The sequence below is a fragment of the Quercus robur genome, chromosome 5 (assembly GCF_932294415.1).
Source record: "Quercus robur chromosome 5, dhQueRobu3.1, whole genome shotgun sequence".
Taxonomy (NCBI): Eukaryota; Viridiplantae; Streptophyta; class Magnoliopsida; order Fagales; family Fagaceae; genus Quercus; species Quercus robur.
Genome location: NC_065538.1, coordinates 10,341,657 through 10,364,745, shown reverse-complemented (window position 1 = coordinate 10,364,745; position 23,089 = coordinate 10,341,657). Strand labels below are relative to the sequence as shown.

The 23,089-nt window shown below is 40.1% G+C and overlaps 1 protein-coding gene across 1 annotated transcript in view; it reads left to right on the top strand.

Annotated features, from left to right (window-relative positions):
• LOC126725104 (protein ACCELERATED CELL DEATH 6-like) overlaps positions 1-19,657 on the top strand; it is a 51,296-nt gene extending 31,639 nt beyond the window's left edge. The window contains exons 4-6 of the mRNA XM_050429619.1: positions 14,959-15,643; positions 15,731-16,263; positions 18,708-19,657. Of these exons, the coding sequence (XP_050285576.1) occupies positions 15,013-15,643; positions 15,731-16,263; positions 18,708-19,316 (1,773 nt within the window). The 5' untranslated portion in view covers positions 14,959-15,012 and the 3' untranslated portion in view covers positions 19,317-19,657. The remainder of the gene's footprint in view (positions 1-14,958; positions 15,644-15,730; positions 16,264-18,707) is intronic.
• The last annotated feature ends 3,432 nt before the right edge of the window (positions 19,658-23,089 follow it).

Here is a 23,089-nt window from a genome sequence, read left to right as displayed (position 1 = left end):
TCCATAAAATGCCACATTCTCCCAAGATCAACCTTAAGTCTGTTTAGTTTAGATAATAGTTATGTTAAAAAATTGATTAGATTAAGTGTATGATTGGTTTTTTATATGGTTCATTTAGTATTGGACTCTTTGGTTTTTTCAATGAATAATTAACTTAGGAAAAAAAATTAAAATTCTTAAAATTTCAATGGATTTTCTCTCAGTTTTGGCTTTAAATATATACTAGTACATAATCCATGCATACACATGGTATAATTAAAAATAATCACAATTACACACATACATAAATTCAAATTATACTTGGTGTAAGAATTACACATTTTTTAAGTCATAGATGAGTTTTACCCCCGCCTCTCTCTTTTTATTTATTTTTTTTAGTTTTTTATTTTTTGTATATACACATGATTTTACTCTTTTTTAATTATTTATTGAGTTTTTGATGGTTAATTTATGTTAGACTCATTTGTTTTTTGCACAACATTAACTCACCTAAAATAATATTTTAAAAAAAAAACTTAGATAGTATGCATGACGTAAAATTAGATAACAATTAAAATCCAATTTAGAATCTAATAGGATTTTCTCTCAATTGTGGCTTTAATTATATACTAGTGTGTCACACCTATATGGTTCAAATTATACCCATTTTTTGAGAAAATGTTGAAAATATATATGGTATTAGCTTTATGATTTAGAAATTAATTGGATTTAGATTTTTTGGTTTTTGCACCCAATAATTCACTTACTACAAAAATTAAAAAAAAAAAAATTAGAATCTAACTAATTACAAACCCTTGCTATGCATAGAACCTACCTATTTGTGTGGTAAACTAAAATAATTTAATAAAATATCAAACTGATTATGAAACTTTATCATTGCATGAATTGTATTGTCTAACTTTAGTTTATATTACAATTTGATGAATAAGTTATTGATTGAGCATTAAGAAGCATTGCAATCTCAAGTGAGTAGTAAAAAATGCAGAGGTTACCAAAATCAAATCGGTCCTAATAATCATAAGATCTTTAGGATTTTTCAAACTCACTTTCTGAAATTCCTATTAATTGAGCGCCTATGGGCATCTACAAAGGAATAGTCAAATTATAAAATGAATCTAATCAATATGTGTAGCTTTCTAAAACAACTATGATAATTGAAATAAGCTTCAAGATGTTATGTCAAAGTTGTTAATATTCTTCATAACAATTACACCTATTAATTTAGGCTATTCCAAGTTCTCTCTTTATTTCTTTTAGATCCTTACCAAAAAAAAAAAAGGTCAATGAAAAGGAGGCATAAAAAATGTTGAAATTGATTAAGTAACTCGCAAATTTTTTTCATTTCTCCAAAACCATTATTAAGGAAAGCTATAAATAGTGATGAGGATAAAAGGAGAGCCTAAGACTGACGGTTTAGTGCAATCTTTCGGACGTAGCAGACGGCACGATAGCTGACGGTCATAGGGTCATCTGTCTCCAAGAGTGACGGCATCACTAGATGACGCCCAAAAAGCTGAAGGAAGTAAATTGAGGCTGACAGATCGAGCATAAGTTGACTTGCTACTCACGCTACGTATAAGGAGTTGTCTTGCTTCCCATGCTAGATAATATTCGAGGGACTCCTATAAGGAAAAGATCCCGAAAAGTACGCCCAAGAGGACTCCTATAAGGAAAGGACTTCTACTCCAAGGGAAAGAGGGGTGACCCTCGCTACTATAAAAACCTAAGCACCCTCGCGACCCAAGGTATGCATAATTTACCCTCTCTAGCACTCTAAAGCAGTGAGAATAGTTTTAACTTAACCTTCGGAGAGTATTTGGCCGGTACCACACCGGTACTCTCTGCTAGGTTATTCCTTTTCGTTGTGCAGGTGCCATTTGCGATCGTACGAGGAACGTGTGACCCACTGGTGGTATTATTTCCGGCATCATTAGTTGGCGCTGTCTGTGGGGAGGTTTTAGCACATTCTCGCTTCCCAGACAGAAGAGTTACATGGTACTCACTCGCTCAATGGCGACCACCAACGACGTTCAAGAAGAAGAAGCCCCTACGACTGCGCTTGAAAGACAGGTGAGGACACTCGCCGCTGTCGTGGAGCGCCTCACCAAACAAAACCACGACCTAGAAGAGCAACTGAGACAGAAAAATGCAGCTCCCAACAACCAAGGAGCAGATCAAGAAGGAACCAGCGCCAACAGAAGAAACCAGGAAGGACCCCAGGCCAGCAACGCCCCGAGCAAACCAGAACGACAGAACACAAGCATCCCCTCCCTCGCAGAAACCACTCCGCCACTTGTTATCGCGGAGATGCAAGCCATGAAGGAACAAATGGAGGTTATGATGAATGCTCTCAAGGGACGAGTATCAAGCGACCTTGACGACCTTGTCAACCGAACTGACTCGCCGTTCACCGCCACCATCAACTCCTACCCTTTACCAAGTAAGTTCCGCATAACACAGATAGACAGTTATGACGGGGTCAAGGACCCACTGGACCACCTGGAGACCTTCAAGACCCTAATGCACCTTCAAGGAGTAGCGGACGCCATCATGTGTAGGGCCTTCCCTACAACGCTGAAGGGCGCAGCAAGAATTTGGTTCAGCCGACTGACACCAAACTCCATCAGCACCTTCAAAGAGCTCAACGCTCAATTTACCGCACACTTCATTGGAGGCCATCGATACAAGAAGTCTACGGCTTGCTTGATGAGTATGAAGCAGCGAGAAGATGAAACTTTAAGAGCCTACATCTCCCGCTTCAACAAAGAGGCACTCTCGATCGACGAAGCCGACGATAAGATACTTGTTGCGGCATTCACGAATGGCTTGAAGAAGGGCAAGTTTTTGTTTTCCCTATACAAAAACGACCCAAAGACCATGTCGGAAGTACTTTATCGCGCCACAAAGTATATGAACGCTGAAGATGCGATGTTAGCTCGGGAAGAGAGGCCCAGGAAAAGAGAAAGGCAGGAAGACAATCGGCAGGACCAAGGCCGAAAGAAGGCAAGAACAGGAGACCGAAGGGACGAAAGGCGCCCTAAGCCCCTAGGGGGAAGGTTCACGAGCTTCACTCCGCTAACAGCCCCGATAGATCGAGTCCTTGTGCAAATTAAGGACGAAGAGGCTCTGACGTTCCCGGGAAAACTGAAAAGTGACCCCAACAAACGTTCCCGGGATAAGTATTGCCGATTCCACCGCGACCACGGCCACGACACGGTTGATTGCTATGACCTCAAGCAGCAGATTGAAGCCCTTATCAGACAAGGAAAGCTGCAGAGATTCGTTAGCAAGGAGAAAGCGGATCCCCCCGCACAAGACCAACGCCCCTGACGGGACAATGAGCGACCGAGGCCCCCGATCGGGGATATAAGGATGATCGTAGGAGGAACGGCTGCCGTTGGGTCATCCAAGAAGGCCCGCAAGACCTATCTTCGGATGGTACAAAATGTTCAGCTGACGGGAGTCATGCCGAAGATAGCACGGAGAGAAGGTCCCATAATCGGATTCTCGGAAGAAGACACGCGACGCCTTCACCATCCACATGATGACGCACTCGTCATCAGCTTGCGTGTAGGAGATTACAATATGCACCGGGTGCTGATCGACAATGGCAGTTCAGTAGATATCTTGTACTACACAGCGTTCCAGCAGATGAGGATCGATAAGGAGCGATTGATCCCAACAAATGCCCCGCTTGTTGGCTTCGGCGGAAGCCGAGTATTCCCACTGGGCGCGGTCACATTATCCGTAATTGTGGGTGATTACCCTCAACAAATAGCCAGGGACGTGACATTCTTGGTAGTTGATTGCTCGTCAGCCTACAACGCTATCCTCGGGCGACCCACGCTCAACTCATGGAAGGCGGTAACCTCCACCTACCACCTGATGATAAAGTTCCCAACTGACTACGGAGTAGGGGAGCTGCGCGGGAGTCAGATGGCCGCGCGCGAATGCTATATAGCCATGATGGAAATGGAGGATCAGGTTCAGGCTTTAAGCATAGAAGAGCACCGGACGGTAACGGAACCGGTTAAGAAGTTAGAAGAGATACCCCTTGACAGTTCCGATCCTGGCCGGACGACCAAAATTGGAACGCTCGCTAACCCCACGGTCCGTCAGGAGCTCATAACCTTCCTCAGACGCAATCAAGACGTATTCGCATGGGGTCATGAAGATATGCCGGGAATAGATCCTTCAGTCATGGTGCACAGGCTGAATGTGTCGCCCGCCTTTCCACCTATCAGACAAAAGAAGAGGGTGTTTGCCCCCGAGCGAGACCGAGCCATAGCAGAGGAAGTCAGAAAGCTATAGGAAGCGAGCTTCATTAGGGAAGTATACTATCCCGACTGGTTAGCAAAAGTAGTAATGGTCAAAAAAGCGAGTGGGAAATGGTGGATGTGTGTGGACTTCACCGACCTTAACAAAGCCTGCCCCAAGGATAGCTACCCCCTCCCGAGGGTTGATGTCCTAGTAGACTCTACGGCCCGACACTAGTTGCTGAGCTTCATGGACGCTTTCTCGGGGTACAACCAAATCCGAATGCACGAAGCCGACCAGGAGAAAACGTCGTTCGTGACCAGCCAAGGCCTCTTCTGTTACAAGGTCATGCCCTTCGGCCTGAAGAACGCAGGCGCAACGTACCAAAGGCTCATGAACAAAATGTTCGCGCAACAGATTGGGAGGAATGTCCAGGTCTACGTGGACGACATGCTAGTCAAAAGCCGGAGGGAGGAAGATCATCTAGGAGATCTCAAAGAAACATTCGACACACTTCGCTCCTACAACATGAAGCTCAATCCAGGGAAATGTGCCTTTGGAGTGAAGGCAGGAAAATTCTTAGGATTCATGGTGTCTCAAAGGGGAATCGAGGCGAACCTGGACAAGATCCGAGCTATTATGGACATGGCACCATCAAGAAATGTGAAGGAGGTGCAAAGTCTCAATGGAAAGATAGCGGCACTAAACAGGTTCGTGTCAAGGGCAACGGACAAGTATTTGCCCTTCTTCCGAACATTGAAGAAATCCTTCGAATGGACCGACGAATGCCAACAAGCATTCGAAGAATTGAAGATTTACCTCTCCTCCCCACCGTTGCTAAGCCCGTCGCAGCCGGGAGAAGAACTTTTTCTCTATCTAGCCGTCTCCCCCGCAGCCGTTAGCGCGGCCTTGGTCAGAGAAGAAGAGAAAGTGCAAAAGCCCGTGTACTATGCAAGCCGAGCGCTTCACGATGCCGAAGAAAGATACCCGCCCATGGAAAAACTTGCCTTCACATTAGTTACGGCAGCTCGTAAGCTCAAACCGTACTTCCAAGCTCATACGGTAAACGTCCTGACTGACAAGCCCTTACGGCGGGCAATGAGCAGCCCCGAGGCCGCGGGACGATTAGCGTTATGGGCAATAGAGCTGAGCGAATTTGACATTTAGTATCGCCCGCGGACCGCCATCAAGGGACAGATCGTCACCGACTTTATAGCTGAGTTCACCCATGACGAAGACAAGGGGGCAGCAGAGTCCCCTCAATGGAGCATATATACGGACGGATCGTCCAACAGGTAAGCCGCAGGGGCTGGCATTGTGCTGCTATCGCCCGAAGGAGACACCATTGAATGTATGGTCCGTCTCGACTTGCCCGACACCAACAATGAATCAGAGTATGAGGCTCTGATAGCAGGACTCGACCTCACCAAAGCAGCAGGAGCCACGAGAGTAGTCATCTACTGCGATTCACTGGTCATCACTAACCAAATAAATGGAGACTACGAGTGCAAGGGCGAAAAGATGAAGAGGTACCTTGATGAAGTAAGGGCGAGAGTGGGTGACCTAGAAGCCAAAGTCGTCCAAATTCCCAGAGAAGAAAACGAGCGAGCCTACCGTCTCGCGAAGGCCGCTTCAGCAGAACAAATGGTCATCCCTGGTAATGTGCTCTCTTTCGTACAGCTCTCTCCGCTAATAGATCTCAGCGACATGCAGGAAATATGCTCCGACAGTAGCTGGACAACGCCGTTAGTTTCATATCTGAAAGATGGGGTCTTACCAGACGAAAAGGAAGCTGCAAGGAAACTTAAGGTCCAGGCGGCAAGGTTCGTCCTAATAAAAGACGTCCTTTACAAAAGAGGTTTCTCTCGACCATATTTGAGATGCTTGGGTATGGAAGAGGCAGATTACGTCATGCGAGAGGTGCATGAAGGAATCTGCGGAAACCACTCAGGGTCCAGATCGTTGGTACACAAGCTTGTGCGAGCAGGGTACTATTGGCCCACCATGCAGAAGGACGCCGAAGCCTACGTCAGGGCCTGCGACAAATGCCAAAGGTTCAGCAACATTATTAGACAACCAACCGAAGAGCTGACCCCGATGACGGCCCCGTGGCCGTTCGCACAATGGGGATTAGACATTATGAGACCATTCCTTACAGCCGTACGACAGCTGAAATTCCTGGTAGTGGGCATCGACTATTTCACGAAATGGGTGGAAGCTGAAGTTCTGGCCACGATTACAGAGAAGAACGTGCAGAGTTTCGTCTGGAGATGCATCATATGCAGGTTTGGCATTCCTAGAGTCTTTGTCTCGGACAACGGGAGGCAGTTCGACAATGACCATTTCCGGGATTTTCGCTCACAGCTAGGAATAAAGAACCACTACTCCTCCCCCGCCCACCCTCAAGCTAATGGACAGGTTGAAGTCACAAACCGATCCTTACTCAAGATCATCAAGACTCGACTCGAGGGGGCAAATGGTATATGACCCGAAGAATTGCCGAGTATACTATGGGCATACAGGACGACGGCAATAACACCCACAGGAGAGACACCGTTTCGCCTGACGTACGAAGGCGAAGCAGTCATCCCAGCTGAAGTCGGACTCACAAGCTACAAGGTACACAACCATGATGAGAACAAAAACGACGAGGCTATGCGACTACAACTCGACCTAGTGGACGAGATCAGAGTAGCAGCGGAACAAAGGCTCGCTAGGTACCAGGACCACATGGCCAAATACTACAACTCTCGGGTTCGACACAGAGACTTCCAAGTTGGAGACCTTGTTCTTAGAAAGGTCATGGGCGCCGCTAGGGACCCTACCCAAGGGAAACTCGGCCCCAATTGGGAAGGTCCTTACCGAGTTTCGTCGTGGCAGAGAAAAGGTACTTACCACCTAGAAACGTTGGAGGGACAGAAACTACCACACCCATGGAACACCGAGCACCTACGAAAGTACTACCAATAGGAGCGGCAGCATGAAGACCAACCTCTTTTCTATTTCAGCAAATTATAGTTTTACTCCTCAGATTTATCATTTACTTTAGTTTTTTTTGCAACAATACTTTTTAGCCTAAGGGGCAAGATTTGGTTTTAATTACTTTTATTTAAATGCATGGCAATAAGAGGAGTTTTATTCAGAAATTGCTGAAGTGTATTTTTTCTACGGTCCACTAAGTTTGCGGCCAAAACGACTAAGTCCATAACACACGGACTAAAGAAAAAAAACTGACGGACCAACGGAGGTGTCAAAAGACATCAAGGCTAATGGCCAAGAAAATAACGGTCCGGAAAGGCTAAAGCTAAAAAGCTGACGGTCCAATAGATGAAGCTATCATCATATGGACCAGGCCTTAAAAACTGACGGACTAACGAAGATGTCAAAAGACATCAAGGCTAAAGGCCAAGAAAATAACGGTCCGGAAAGGCTAAAGCTAAAAGCTAACGGTCCAATAGATGAAACTATCATCATATGGACCAAGCTTTAAAAATTGACGGACTAACGAAGGTGTCAAAGACATCGAGGCTAAGGCCAAGAAAATAACGGTCCAGAAAGGCTAAAGCTAAAAAGCTGACGGTCATCAAATGGACCATGCCTAAAAAAACTAACGGACCAACAAAACAACAAGGCTAAGGCCAAGTGAATGACGGTCCGAAAAAGCCAACGCTGGAAAGTTGACGATCCAATGGATGAAAATATCATCATATGGACCAGAACTAAATGACCTATAAGGTTGACGGTTAAATTGATGACGGTCTGACCAAAAAATGAGACTACTTACAAACGAGGTTCTCAAACCAACAAGCCTGTAAAGATGATGAGCTAATCGAAAAAGGCTAAAAATCAAAAAGATAACGGTCTCATTAAAATTAGTCAACAAGGGAATAAAAACATCAATATACATGTTCAAAGCAACGGATACCAAACGCCATAAAAAGGGCAGATAGAGTTACAAGTAAAAAGCCCAATAAACGTAAGGGCACTTAAAAACATTGTTCAAAAATTAAAATAAATAGCCAGGATTAAGTGACAGGAACGTCCTTAGAGACCCCGTCAGCTTTATCCTTGGCAATTTGTGCTTTATCTGAAGACTCGGTAGGGGTAGTGACAGCAAGCTGGGCTAAAACAACTCCGGCATCATTAAGCAAAAAGTCCATATTGAGGGGTTCGTCATCTTTGTCAGCAGCAGTGTCGCCAGCAGGAGTCATCGGCACGGAGGCATCCATGGTAATTCCAGACAGATCCAACTCCGGATAAACTGACGCTACTTGCTTTAAACAATCATCGAAACCTGTGCCATAATAATCAGTGCAGGAATCAATGAATGACTGGGTTGTCTTGAATTTTTCGACCGCGTCAGTCCCAGCCATCTCTACTTGCGCACGTAAAGATGAAAGCTCCTCCTTAAGCTTCTTCTGCTGACCCTCAGCCTCTCCTAACTTCTCCCTCACATCCTTCAAATCTGAGTTTAAGAGACGGACGGCCTCCTTATATTGCGCCTGCTGATCCATCAGGTTGGAGTTATGCCTCCTCACCCGAGAGACGACGCCTTCTTTGGCCACGCACCGGTTTTGAAGTGCTTTAACACGAACCAAAGCCTGAAGGAAGTACAACCGTCAGCTATTAAGCAAGGTAAAGATCAGATTGTTCAAAGTAGGAAGCATACCCGTGCTATATCAAAGAAGGCTGACGCTTCCAGGTCCTCCGTCCCTAGCTGAGCACAAGGATCCAGATCCGTCTATTTTATGAGAGATTCCACCTCCTCAACAGCGTAATCCTTGTGAGTCAACAAGCAACGGGGCCCCTCAATGACGGGACCAGAAGAGGTCATCACTCCTTTCCCAGCGCCGTGACTAGACTTGGGGGGCGACTTCTTGGAGGGCACGTCCATAGGACTGACGGTCACCTTCTTAGAAGGAGGATCATCCTTTCCGTCAGCCTTCCTCTTAATTGAACCCTTCAAAGAAGAATGAGGGGTTGACGCTCCTTCTTTTCCCTTGGCCTTATCTTCCTCCTTCTTACGGGCAGCGGCGGCCCTCACCCTTTGCTTCGCAGCTTCCATCTCTACACAAAATAAACTAACGGATCATTAAGAGCAGACGGAATAAATAAGCCGACGGATTAAATAAGGCATTCACTTACGTTTTTGAGAAAATTCTTCAAACCTCCGAGCTTCAGCCGTCGGCTCAGGACCCCCACAATACAAATGGAGAGTGTCTAGGGTTATCAAATCCCTACACTTACGTTGCTCGAGCGGTATGTTAAGTATCCGACGGATGAATTCCCTTTGTTCGTCAGATATCTCCGGGCGAGCGCTAGCTGAAACAAAAGGGAATAGACGGTGTTAAAAGAGACGGTGTTAAGAAAACTCCCTGGTAAGTGAAAATAGACGGTAGAAAGAAAGAGAAGGGGGGCAACCTGACTCCCTAATATAAGCCCAAGTGTTATCAAAATAACCACCGGGCAACGTATCCCACTCATCCGGACGGCACACCCAGTCCGTCCCCTTAACAAAGAAAAATCTATTCTTCCAATTCCTATTTGAGTCTGGCATATCAGACACTAATCTTAAGTTCTTTTCACGAGGAGCAAAATGGTATGTCCCCTTGGCGGATACTTTATGCTGGGGTCTATAGCAATAAAAGAACTCGTCTAGCGAAAGGTGACGGTTCCCCCCACTCAAGCGACCCCAAAGGATCTCAGCACCAATGAAGATCCTCCAGGCATTCGGAGCAATCTGGCTGACGGATAATCCCAAGAAATCCGCCAGCTGACGGTGTAAAGCCGTCAGTGGTAATCTAAGGCCTGCTGCGAACATGGCATCGTACATCCCCACATCAGCAGTCCTCCCTGTATAACACCTCTCGTTTTTTCTAGGGAGACGGATGGGAATGTGGTCTGGGATTTGGAAACGGATACGCAACTCATTAAAAACTCTGTTGCTCATCTTTGGAAGGAATTTATTGACGGCCCACTCCTCCGGAAGGATGAAGGGACGATTACCTCCAGAACTCCCTGAAGTTCCCTCACTGGACTCTTCGTCACCTTCATCCTCATTCCCGTTACTACTGACCTCGTTACCGTCATTCCTATCCCCGTCACTATCAATCTCCTCGTTGCCTTCATCCCAGTTCCCGTCACCAACAATTTCCTCGTCTCTCCCCTCGACCTCATCCTCACTTAACACCTTCTCCCTAACTCCCTCGACATGGTCTTCTACGTCAATACTAAGGGATTGGGCTGACGTTTCTTTTCCTGACGACTCAGAAAAGCCGTCGGACTCTTGACCTGAGCCAAAAAAATTCGTCGTAGCCCGCTCCATCGCGGACTGACGACTGATCACTCGATGCGTCACTTGACATCTGACTACCTACAAGTGACGGATACACTCTAAGTTCCTAGACTGACGTTCTCAATAAAAAAAATTTTAGGCAAAAGTAAAAAAGCAAAGAGAAGGGAAGAAGAACTTACAGGTGAAATGGATCTTGAATGGGTGAAACAACCTTGAGAATGACGGTATTGATAACAGCTGACGGAACAAATCGTGAGTAAGGGCGACGGGTTCTCTCTTGAAAGGTCAGCGAGGTTGAAATGGCGAAATGAGACAATGGGCGTGGTATTTATATAAGAGGGAAAACGCACGGAAGGCGAGGCGACGCCCGTGCCCAGGAACGAGGCCAACGACTGCGCACCACGTGACCTTGCATTTAATAGCTCGTGGCTCGAGGAGTCATTCATAATTCGTTTTCTTTTTCATCTCTAAGAAATAACTCCACATGCTGACGGTTTTAAGCGTCGAGCATGTAGAGTAGGGGACAACTGATGAGGATAAAAGGAGAGCCTAAGACTGACGGTTTAGTGCAATCTTTCGGACGTAGCAGACGGCGCGATAGCTGACGGTCATAGGGTCAACTGTCTCCAAGAGTGACGGCATCACTAGATGAGGCCCAAAAAGCTGAAGGAAGTAAATTGAGGCTGACGGACCGAGCATAAGTTGACTTGCTACCCACGCTACATATAAGGAGTTGTCTTGCTTCCCATGCAAGATAATATTCGAGGGACTCCTATAAGGAAAAGATCCCGAAAAATACGCCCAAGAGGACTCCTATAAGGAAATGACTTCTACTCCAAGGGAAAGAGGGGTGACCCTCGCTACTATAAAAACCTAAGCACCCTCGCGACCCAAGGTACGCATAATTTACCCTCTCTAGCACTCTAGAGCAGTGAGAATAGTTTTAACTTAACCTTCGGAGGGTATTTGGCCGGTACCACACCGGTACTCTCTGCTAGGTTATTCCTTTTCGTTGTGCAGGTGCCATTTGCGATCGTACGAGGAACGTGTGACCCACTGGTGGTATTATTTCCGGCATCATCAAATAGCATCAATCTTTAGTTACTGTTTCATTTAACTTGAAGATTTTGTTGTAACAGAGTCAAGTTCTCAAATCAAATCTGGTCCGTAGCCTAAACATAGTCCATAATAGATATTCAAAACCCATGTTCTGAGCATAAGTCAACAATCATATTGTATATGTGAAAAAAAAAAAAAAAAACTCACAAAACCAAATTGAGTTCAAAACGCTCAAAATTTGCAGACAATACTTGCATGACTTCGATAGAAGCATCTGTAAATGGGTAGGGGAAACGATGGAGGGACTGAGAAGAGTTTTCTTTTTGGGGAAACGATAAATGGGTTAGGGGAAAGAGCTATGTGAAGAAGAAGAAGAAAAAGGGACTGCATTTGAAAGAGAGAGTTTGATTGGGTGGTTTTGTTTTTGGGGACTTAGATGAGTTTTCTTTTGAGAGAGAGAGAGAGTTTTTAATCTGGTTTTGTTTTTTGAGGTAGAAAGTGAGGTTGTTTTTTTTTTTTTTAGAAACTATTGATGATGTAAAAAATTTTGAGTGCTTCAAATCCTACGTGGCATGCTCTCAGGAAAAAAAAAAAAAAAAGATTCAAAGATTTCGGTTTTATAGCATATATAAATTAGATTTGGACTTTTCGATTTTTACACTCAATAATTCACTTGGCACAAAAATTAAATATTAGATAGGACACAGTGCATAATTGAACTCCAATTAAAATTGGATTCTAATTTTACTTTCTCTAAGCTTTGACTTTATATATATATATATATATATATAGATTATAACAAATTATTCTAAAACTAGTTAACATTCCTTTTTAGGTATTATTTACCATGATCATCATGCGGGTTATTTTCTCCTTCTTGAACTTATATTTAATTCTCAAAATCTTGGAAACTGTTAGGTATATAGATAAGAATTGTTGTAATATTGCATTTAGTTAGTTAGTTGGTTGGTTAGTTATAATTCCAAGCATGTTAACCCCATTTAACACATGTTGGAATTATTAATGCACATGGGGAATAATAGGACCATTAGGATAAAGCCATGTGGGCCAAAAGAATAATTTTATGGTTTTATAAATACCTACTTGTAATCACATTTCTATTATTGAAGAATAAACCAATTTCATAGTGCATTATTGCATCTTTCTCTCTTAATCTCTTTCTTTCTCTATAGAGGATGACTACCTCGAATTAAGTCAATTTTCCCACCATTCTCATATACTCCCCTACAATTCCTGTCCATTCCCATTAGGAACCACTTTTAACAGAAACTAATTTCTTAGGACCTACCAAACCTTGATGTCTAATTTCTCAAAAATTTAAACACATTATGAGTAAATTTCATAGGAGCTTTAAATTCTCAAGCATTAAAATTCTTACCAACCGAACATACCATAAGCAAGGTTTTGAAACCCGGACCGGACCGTACGATCCGACTGGAAAAACCTTCAACTGTTCATTTTTACGGTTCTTTTAGCCTCAAGAACCGTTCTATGGAAAAAAAAATAGGGATCCGTGCGAACCACGGTCGGACCTCACGGTTTTGAAAACCGTGATTAGACCGCTTCTCACGGTTACCTACTTTCCATTGAATCTGAACAAAAAAAAAAAAAAAAAGAAAAAAGGAGAAAACGAAGAAGACGACGGCGAAGCAGGGGTGGCGCCATGAAGCAACTGCTTCTTCTTCTCTGTCCGTCTCCCTCTCTCCTTTAACGGTTCTCGCGGGTTCAGTTCAGAGCTTTTTTTTCTTCTTTTTTGGGTACTTACAGGCTTAGCCATTGTTGAATCTTCATTCTGCAACCTCAGACCTTTAGATCACACCACCATTTCTTTTTATTCTTCTTCTCACTCTCACTAGCTCGATCTCTCTATCATGGTTTTCGCCAACTGTTGCTTCAGCATTTTTCTCTCTGCACTTTTTCCAGCTCTTTTTGCACTTTTTTCTCTCTCTCTCTGCATTTTGCTTTTGCCTTTGCTCTCTAGAGTCTTCTAGTCTACTGAGTCTTCTCTGCGTGATGGACATGCTTTACTGTCACCCACTAAATTATTGCTGTCAAGTTGTCAACCACTCCTTTTGAAAATGTTATTGGGTTTTGTTTTCTATTTAGTCATATATTTTAATGGTTTGGTCGGCTACTCTTCCAGCTTTTGTTTTTGTTTTCGGCTTTTTTTTTTTTTTTTGGTTATTTTAAAAGATTTCATAAATGATCCTAGTCAAATGGGCTTGGGCATGACAAATTATTGGGTTGTCAAATGGGCTGGGAAATGATTTAAGATAATTTAAACAAGCTCCTATAAAAAGATTATAATATTAAACCTTAACAAAAATTATTTATGTTTGCTTAGAATTTAATATTTCTTATTTTATTTATGAAAGTTATGATATATATATATAAAAAAAAAAAATTTGAAAGATAAATATCTATATTTTTTTTGAACTATTGTAGTTAATTTTTCTATTTATACTAATTTAATATATTTATTTATATTTAAATCATTATTAAATTAATTATGACGTCATCTCGGTTCAATCTCGGTTCGACCTTAAAAACCTTGAACCTCTTCTTTTTACGATTCAATGAATGATCCGGGTCTGTAAACCTTGACCATAAGAGAAGTCACAATATGAGAGAATATGAAGCAAACCAAAATTGAGTTAGTGTATTGCATATATTTTAAATGCAAACTTAATTATTAGACTCAGAATGTATATAATTCATTATAGGAAAATTTATTGAGAGATAAACTCTTAAATTCTATCAAGATATTGATTCCTAAAGAATTAGGGAGAGGTCGGTCAGTCTAGACATGATGATGGACATTCGATTTTCATTCAAAATTGGCTTGCTCTCCCTTTCTAAATTAGGGTGGCAATTCGTGCTATAGGTCAGATATGCGTTGTAACGAAGTATGAGTATTTAATTATAGGAAAAAGTTAACATCTGCCTTAACGGCCGTTGTCTTAAACCCTTGTTTTGTTTTTTGTTTTGGTTTATTTGTTTGTTTTTGCCTTCCTGCTTAACAAATGTGGTGGGTAATTCAAACCTAATTCTCTACTTGGAGTAACGATACTCTTAACATTTGAAGTTAGTTTTACTCTTAGGGCTAGAAGGGTGAGCAACTGACCACCAAAAAAACTAAGGAAGGCAGCAATGCGACCGTGCTTTTGGAATGCAATCTTAGTGACTAGGGATTATAATTTATAAACCAAAATCTTGTTATTCTCTTTGTTTATTTGCAGATTTTTCGAAGTCTTCAGTAATTTCTTGGTCAAACTTTCGTGAGGCTAATGGATCTAGAGATACCCATGGAAAACTATGTTGACCAGTTGCAGGAAATAGACATCCAGAAGTTAGAGAAGTTAAAGGAAATATTTCAAGGGATGGAGGACCATGGCACACATGTATTGATGGCTGTTTATTTATATGAAGCAATAGTAAAAGATGATGTTGGTGATTTAATTTCTCGCTTGGTAGAACTCTCTCCGTCTACCATTTTTCACCAAGTGAGTGCATCAGGGAATTCATTGCTTCACAAGGCAGCAAGTTTTGGAAGCATAAAGATAGCTAAACTCATCATCGATCACTTCCCCTTCCTTCTTACCAGGAGAAATGTTTTAGGTGATACTGCACTTCACGTCGCAATCAAAGCTAGAAAATTGGATGTGGCAACCAAAGATAACAAATTGAACGTAATGGAAGTCCTCATTGATGCTTACGCTAATGACTGTGAACAGTTATTACAAATGAAGAACAACATTGGAAACACTGCCCTGCATGAGGCTGTCATAGCTCAGTGTTCTCTTAAAGTCGTGAAATATTTATTTTCGCGTCATAAAGAAGCGTCGTACTATTTGAATGACGCAGGTGAATCTCCATTATGTCTAGCCATTGAAACTGAAAATATAGAAATTCTTGAACTTTTGTTAGAAGCTCCATATGAAAATGGCAGGCTGATGGAAAGGCCTCGGATAGAGTCACCTGTTCATGCTGCCATCTTCATGAAAAGGCGAGGTATTATTAGCCCCAACTTCCTAGCATTCTATTTTACGCACTTTTTAATTTTATTTATGTTTTAAAATAATTGGTTTTTGAACTTAGATATGTTGGAAAAAATATTCGAGAAGAATAAAACACTATTCAACATAAGAGATGAAAAGGGGAAGACACCATTGCATTATGCAGCATCCAATGGTTACATTGATGGTGTTCGGTTCCTGCTAAAAGAATTTCAACAACAAGCCTTTGAAAGGAGTAAAAATGGTGACTTTCCTATTCACGCTGCATGCAAAAGAGGCCATATAAAGGTAGTCAAGGAGTTGCTTCAACAACAGTGGCCAAGTCTAACAGAATTACTCAACAAAAAGAGCCAGAATATTCTTCATGTTGCTGCTGAGAATGGAAAAAACAATGTGGTAAAAGCCGTACTAAGTGACTCAAAGTTTGAGGAGCTTATAAACGCAGTAGACAAGAATGGAAATACAGCTTTGCATTTGGCGTCACAGAACCTTCATTCTAAAGTCATATGTTCTCTTACGTGGGATAAGAGAGTTGATTTAAAACGCAGAAACAGGGAAGGCCTGACTGCTATTGATATTGCTTCAAGTATTCGAAACCATTTGAAAGCTACGCAGGTATGTCCTCTAATTAGTGGTAATTGCATCGTGTTAATTAGAATATATTAGCACCATAGGTCATAGTGGTTTTGTTGTATCATGAAATACTGTGGTTTTAGGATTACCATATTATTTTTAATGTATATATGTACTCCACATTTGGTTCATTATAAAATAAACTTTAAAATAAAAAAGATGTAGTCATTCGGGCTTTTTTTTGTGGGCATAAACTATTAGGCCAAACCATGTTAATTCTATTAACTCTCTCTTACTCTTTTTCTACACCATTTTATTTCATTTTCATCCTATTTTAACATGGTATTAGAGCCACAAATATGTGGTCTTTAGTAATCTCCTTAAGTTGTGCTAAATTTTTGTATTCAAGTGTTTCTTGGATGCTTTCTTTGCCCAAGCAGCATCCTAAAATCCTTTTAAGACCATAGTTACACATCTGTGGCAGATTGAGTCATACTGTTATTAACATTATAGCCCACACTCCACTCTCCAGGTCTAAATGGCCATGGGGATACATCTATACTTATGGCCTGTTTGGATAGAGGTGGGAAGGAGGGGGAGTGGAGGAGAATAGAGTAAAGTTGGCTAAAAATAAGCTAACTTTGTACTAAATCTACTCTACTCTACTACCCCTCACTCCTAACGGACCATTAATCTCTTTAGATATGCATTTATGTCCTTTCATAATCACCGTTCTATCATCGCGCACACATTAATGCTCCGGCTCAGTTTCAATTACAAGCTTCCTTGTGGCCACATCTACAGCATCCTGCTTTGAAGACACCTTTTATGTGTCTCACATGCATTTAGAGCTAGCTCTCACACGCTAGTTTCATATTGGTGATGTGAAGGACCTACTATCTGACTTTCATAGGTCCTTGCCATACAAAATACATTATGTTGTAGACGTGCCTACTTATGCTATAGCGAAAGAGCAATTTCTATCATTATGTTGTCTTTGCATTCAAGCATCTTCTCAATGTTTTTCTTTGCCCAAGCAGCATACAAAGCACTCTTTGTTGCCGTTGTATCACGCCTTTGACAAGACGGAGTCTTTTATGTGCATCACAAGCTTCTTCCTATTTTAAGAGAAAAATTGTTTAAAATTCAGAAATTGCTACTTAATCCTTTGTCTCAAATACTGAAATTTTAGATGTTGAACCCTTCGGCTTTAGAAAGGCTCAAAGACTCAGTAAAAATCTCTCCCTACTACAACAACCACGGAATGTACATTTTCATTCATGTAACTTGTCAATAAGAATTATTATTTTTGTAATGTTAATTTGTTTGTTTATAATTTTATTTTTTAGGGTAAAATACTATTTTGATTCCTACACTTTACTAAAAGTTTGCTTTTGTTCCTACTTCCTAAAGTTTAAAAAATTCATTTTCTATTTCTAAACTATTTAAAAGTTCATCTTTCATCCCCTAAAATATTGGAAAATGTTTCAATTTTTGTCTCGAAACTATTATTAAAAAAAAAAAAAAAAAAAAACTCTTTACAAAGTCTAAGAAAAAAAAAAGAATTTTTTAAAATTTAAAAACAAAAAACAAACTTTTGGTAATATTTAAGGACTAAAATAATATTTTACCCTATTTTCTACATTTTTAATATTAAAAAGCATCAAAATTCACTTAAAGTTATTAATACGTTTTAGATATTATTTAATAAATATTATGAGTAATCATATATTTATGTTATATATTTTAAAAATTTTACAATTTATCAATTAAATTGTTTATGACATCACTAGTTCACCTATTGTTTCAACCTCAATCAGACTAGAGAACTGATAACTACTCTCTTTTTCAATTTTTTGATTAGTATAGTTTGTAAAACTAAGAACTTTTTCAGTTTTTATTTATTTATTTTTTTATTTCCAGTTAAATTGTTAAATTTTCCACTTATTATTGATTCTCATATGAGTTCACCATTAAGACCACTTTATTGTCTACCATTGACAATTTAACACACTAGTAGTTGTGAAAAAAGTTTACGAGAAAAATTCTCTTGACTATTTTTATTTATAAATAAGTTCTTTAACTAGTATAGCTTTTAAAACCATGAACTTTTTCATTTTTTTTCCAAGTTAAATTATAAAATTTATTACTTATTATTGATTTTCATTTGAGTTCACCATTAAGACTATTTTATTGTCTACCATTAAAAATTTAACACTCTAGTAGCTGTGAAAAAAGTTTATAAGAAACTTTGTGTCTCTTGACTACATTTATTTATAAATAAATTAATTAAAAAAAAAAACATTTTGTTATTAGTGCCAAAGACTTAGGATGCGTTTGGTACTCGTTTTCAGTTTTTAAACAATATTACACACATTTCAACACACTTTTTCATCCACACATATTTCAAAAACTATAAAAAAATATTACTCAAACTCTTTTGCCAAACAGGCTCTTGGATTTCATCATTTCAAATTTTCATGCAGGAGTTAACACTTTGGGTCTTAAGTTCAGCTGGCACACCCTACAGTGAAAAGGGTAGGAAGATTAGCTTGCGACGAGAAAGGAAACCACCAAAACCGGAGCAAATTCAGCACCTGATCAACGTAATATTGGTGATAGCAGTGCTAGTGGCCACCGTGACCTTTTCTGCTGCCTTAACTGTACCGGGTGGTTTTAACCGCTCTGATGCGGGACACAGAAACGCTTTCCGGGTTTTCATTATCTGTGATTCCATAGCTATGTATGTCTCCATGACAGGGGCTTTCGTCCTCATATGGGCATTAGTATCCACTGATGGGGAAAAGTTCGCCATTAATAACGCTTTATATCTACTGGTGGTAGCTATTTTCGCGATGTCGTTGGCATTCATCGCCGTTGTACACATAGCCCTGAGCAATATTCCTTGGATTGCGTATCTTGTTATGGTTGGGGGAATCTACTACCTATGCGTTTTCAGTTTCATTTTCGCTACGTTGTTTTTCCCAAAAATTAGGATTTCCAATCGTATGTTACATTTCATTAGTCACTATAGCGTTCCATTCCTGCTTTTAATCGCCCAAATTTGGGAACGAGTCCCTTTAATGTTTCACTGATGCCTTTATTCGTCCGACGTTGGGAACAAGTAGATGATAGCAAAGCAAGAGTCTCAGCCAGAGAGAGAAGATTTGCAGGAGGAAGGCCACATAAGGGAGGACTAGCTCATTTCAAATATGCATAATGCTCGTGCATCTTGTGATCAATCTCAAGCCACTTCTCAAATAATAAAAGCTTGTGGGACTTATCAAATATGGAAGGGTTGTGATTGTAATAAGATGTTTGGACATTAACAAGCATCATATCCTATGGATTGTAATATTTTAGATGTTTGGACTTTACCAAGCACCATTTCCTATAATAGAGGGTATTTGCATGATAACATGTAGGGGGGGGGGGGGGGGGGGGGACAAAATATATGACACACAACACTCTTATAAGTTATCATGATTTTTTAGTGGAGTTTATGGTGTGTCTTTCTTATTCATTTGTGAGATTGTCCTCTAAAGTTTTTATTATATTTTTTTCTATTTCTAGTAAGAAATTATAAGAGATCTTATTTGGGATTCAATTAATCTCTCTCTCAACCACCCCTGGGGTTTAGGCTAATGTCAAGCACTACTTAAGTTTTTCAAAAATATCCAATTTGCCCACTAGGCACAAGCCACACTTGACACTATTTGCAAGTTTCCCTACTCCAAGTCTTCTTCTACTTCCTTCTCCATCTCTAGCTATTATTTATCTACTATTATTGTCCAGACACTCACTCGTGCGTATAGTTGTCACAATAGAGTCATTGTGAGATTACATTATGGCAATTAACTTAGCTACAAATTAGTTTTTGAGAAAAGGAGCATAAACAGTGTACATCTTGTGGGATTGTGTTATCATTGCTTTGCAAGATTGTCATGAGTAGGGCTGGAAAAATTTGATACGACCCGTGAACACGACACGACTTAACATGAAATTAGTAGGTTATGGGTTGAGACTTAACGGATTCGTGTCATATTCGAGTTGACACGATTGACTCGTTTAATAAATGGGTCGAGTTAGTGTGCAATAGATGGAATCCGTTTAACACGTCCGACCCATTTAATTAAGTGATATTTTTACCAATATACCCTTCAAACCCATATAAACTTGTAAAATTGTGATTTCCAATTAGCTTGTGTTAGCTCGATTCTATGCCAAATTTGATTGTAATTTCTTCAATAATTTCCCTGTATTTATGTGGGTTTATTTGTAAGGGATGAGTGTGAGAAATCGGTGAAGAATCAATCTTCAAAGATGAATTAGTGCAATTTGCAACTAGCTCGCGAGAAGAGTAACCCGCGAAAAGGCCATGTGTGAAGCATATGGCTGGAAGCTGAAGAGTCATGCTAGGCTATCAAGTTCATGAGTGTTTCATGTGAAAGACCATCCTGCGAAGTACCCATGAAACATTCTGTTTGGCAAAAAGATAAAGTTTTTTACCAAATTTTTTACCCACACTATAAATACCCTCATTATCCACGAATTGTAAGGAGTGCTTTTTAGAGAGAAAACCCTAGCAAATACACTTGAGAGTTAGAGATTGTTATACTCACAATCATCTACACATTTCCTTGTAGTTTTCCTCAACTCCTACATCTCCATCTCTAGATCCTTGAGAGATTGTTAGCTCAAATACTAACCACACCAAATCTAAGTGTTAAGTGAGGTTTTGGTGCTATTGTGAAGCATTGGAATGAGCCACTTAGTGGCGGATGCAATTGGGCTGAATTGTGGTATTCGAAAAGCTAGAGAAGACAAGACTTCGAGAAGTCTGTTGGTAGCAGAAGTTTGGAGGGCTCAAGTACATGGGGTAGACTAGGCTTGAGGGGTCTTTTGTTATTCATGTACTCCAACTTTATTCTCTAGTGGATCAATTTTGACTTGGAGGGTTACGGAGAAGTTTTTCTCCGAGTTCTTCGATTTCCTCTTCGATAACACATCTTGGTGTTATCTTGTGTTTGCATCTCTCTTCCCTACTCTTTAAGCTTTCATTTTATTGTTAATTGTGGATGGATATAATTTAGAGTAGTGTTACCAGTTCATTGCGCATATTTACTCTTATTCTGCACTTTGTTAAGTTAGAGTAAAAGTAATCTAGTCGTAATTTTTAATTTGGGGTCTGAACAAGCTCTTGTGTTTTCACACAAATCTGAGCTTTCAAAACTTATTAGTTGTAGTGGTTTATTTTCTTTAACATGTTAGGACATATGTAATTCACTTGTTAGGAACATAGTCACCATTTTATGTAATTGGCTAATCTTCTAACAAAACACACTTTACTTGTGTTTTTAATACTTCAAAAAACAATGTTTCAAGATCAAGTATTGAAGTCATCAAGTCTGTCCAAAAAACAATGTGAGAAGTGCAAATTCATTAAAACTTGACAGCTGCATCTATCAAGTTTAAGAAAGCTGTTTCAGCCCGTGTGCTCGACAGCTGCTCGACACCTCCTATCTATCGAGGTTTAAGAAAGAAACAAAAATTCTGATCTGTTTTCTTGGAATCTATGAATGTGTCTTTGGGACTTCTTTTCTCTTAACCCTAGACATATAAAAGGATTATTTTAAGGACCGTCAAAGAATTCACAAGTTGCACAAGTTTTGAGAAAAGTCTGTTCAAGCAAATTGTGACCGGAGATAAAGTTGTGCTCTAGTTCATCATTCTTGAAGAAGTTGCTGTGTATGTGCATTTTAAGGTTTTGTGACCAAGTATCTTCTTGATCTTCATCGTTGGGATGAACTGAAGAACTTTGCAGTCAACAACCTTCTCTAGTTGGTGATTGAAGTCACATATTAGGATCCGCATAATTGGTTAGTCACGTACTTGGGAGCCGTGCATCGAAAGGAGAAATTGTCACTACAGAACAAGTCCAATTGGGTATTGAGGTAAGGATTCAACTGTAGGTTGGTATAAGATACTGAGATTCCTTTACTTATAACCATTTGTTGTTATAATAGTGAAATTTTGGGAGTGGTGACCTGAAAATCACCCGGTGGGGTTTTTGCCATTACATTTTCCCTATTTGTAAACAAATCACTGTGTCAAATTTATTTTCTACTGCAAACTTAGTTTATTGGTGATTTTTTTTGTGCTACCATACGTTTCCATGTTAATTAACTTAATTAATTCACTTGGCTAAATTAATTGATTAATTTATCATAAGGGGTCAATTCGTTTTTGGCCTATCAATTGGTATCAGAATAGGCACACTCCGATTAAGTTTTATTCATATAAAAATAAATAAATAAAAATTAGAAAAATACAAAAATAGTGTGTGTTTGTCTACATTGGTACTTGTGTACCTTGGATGGCCATTGAAACAAAATTTTCTAAACTTTGTATCTTTTGTAGCTTAGATGAGTATCTCTATGCACAACTAAGCAAGTGAACTTTGTGGCTCTTGTTTGTAATGAGTAAGATTAAGTAATCTCTTATACTTAACACTCGTATCACTCTTTTTGACGGGAAGGACTAGAAAATCCTAAGAGAAAGACATAAATAACTATCTCATCACTGTTGCCTACCAATCATGAAATGACATCTGTATGCTTCGGTATAGCAAAAGTGCAATGTCAATGACATTTGTGTGCTTCGGCATAGCAAAATTGGAATGTCAAATGCTTAACATCATTGGATATTTCTTTTCTCTATTTTATATGCACATGCATGATTTGCTTAAAAAGAAAAATATGCAAAGAAAAAAAAAAAGCAAAAAAAAAAAAAGATCAAAATGCTTTTAAATATAATTGCAAGCGTGTATTTTAGGAGATGTGGGAGTTATAGGATGTACCTCGAAGGT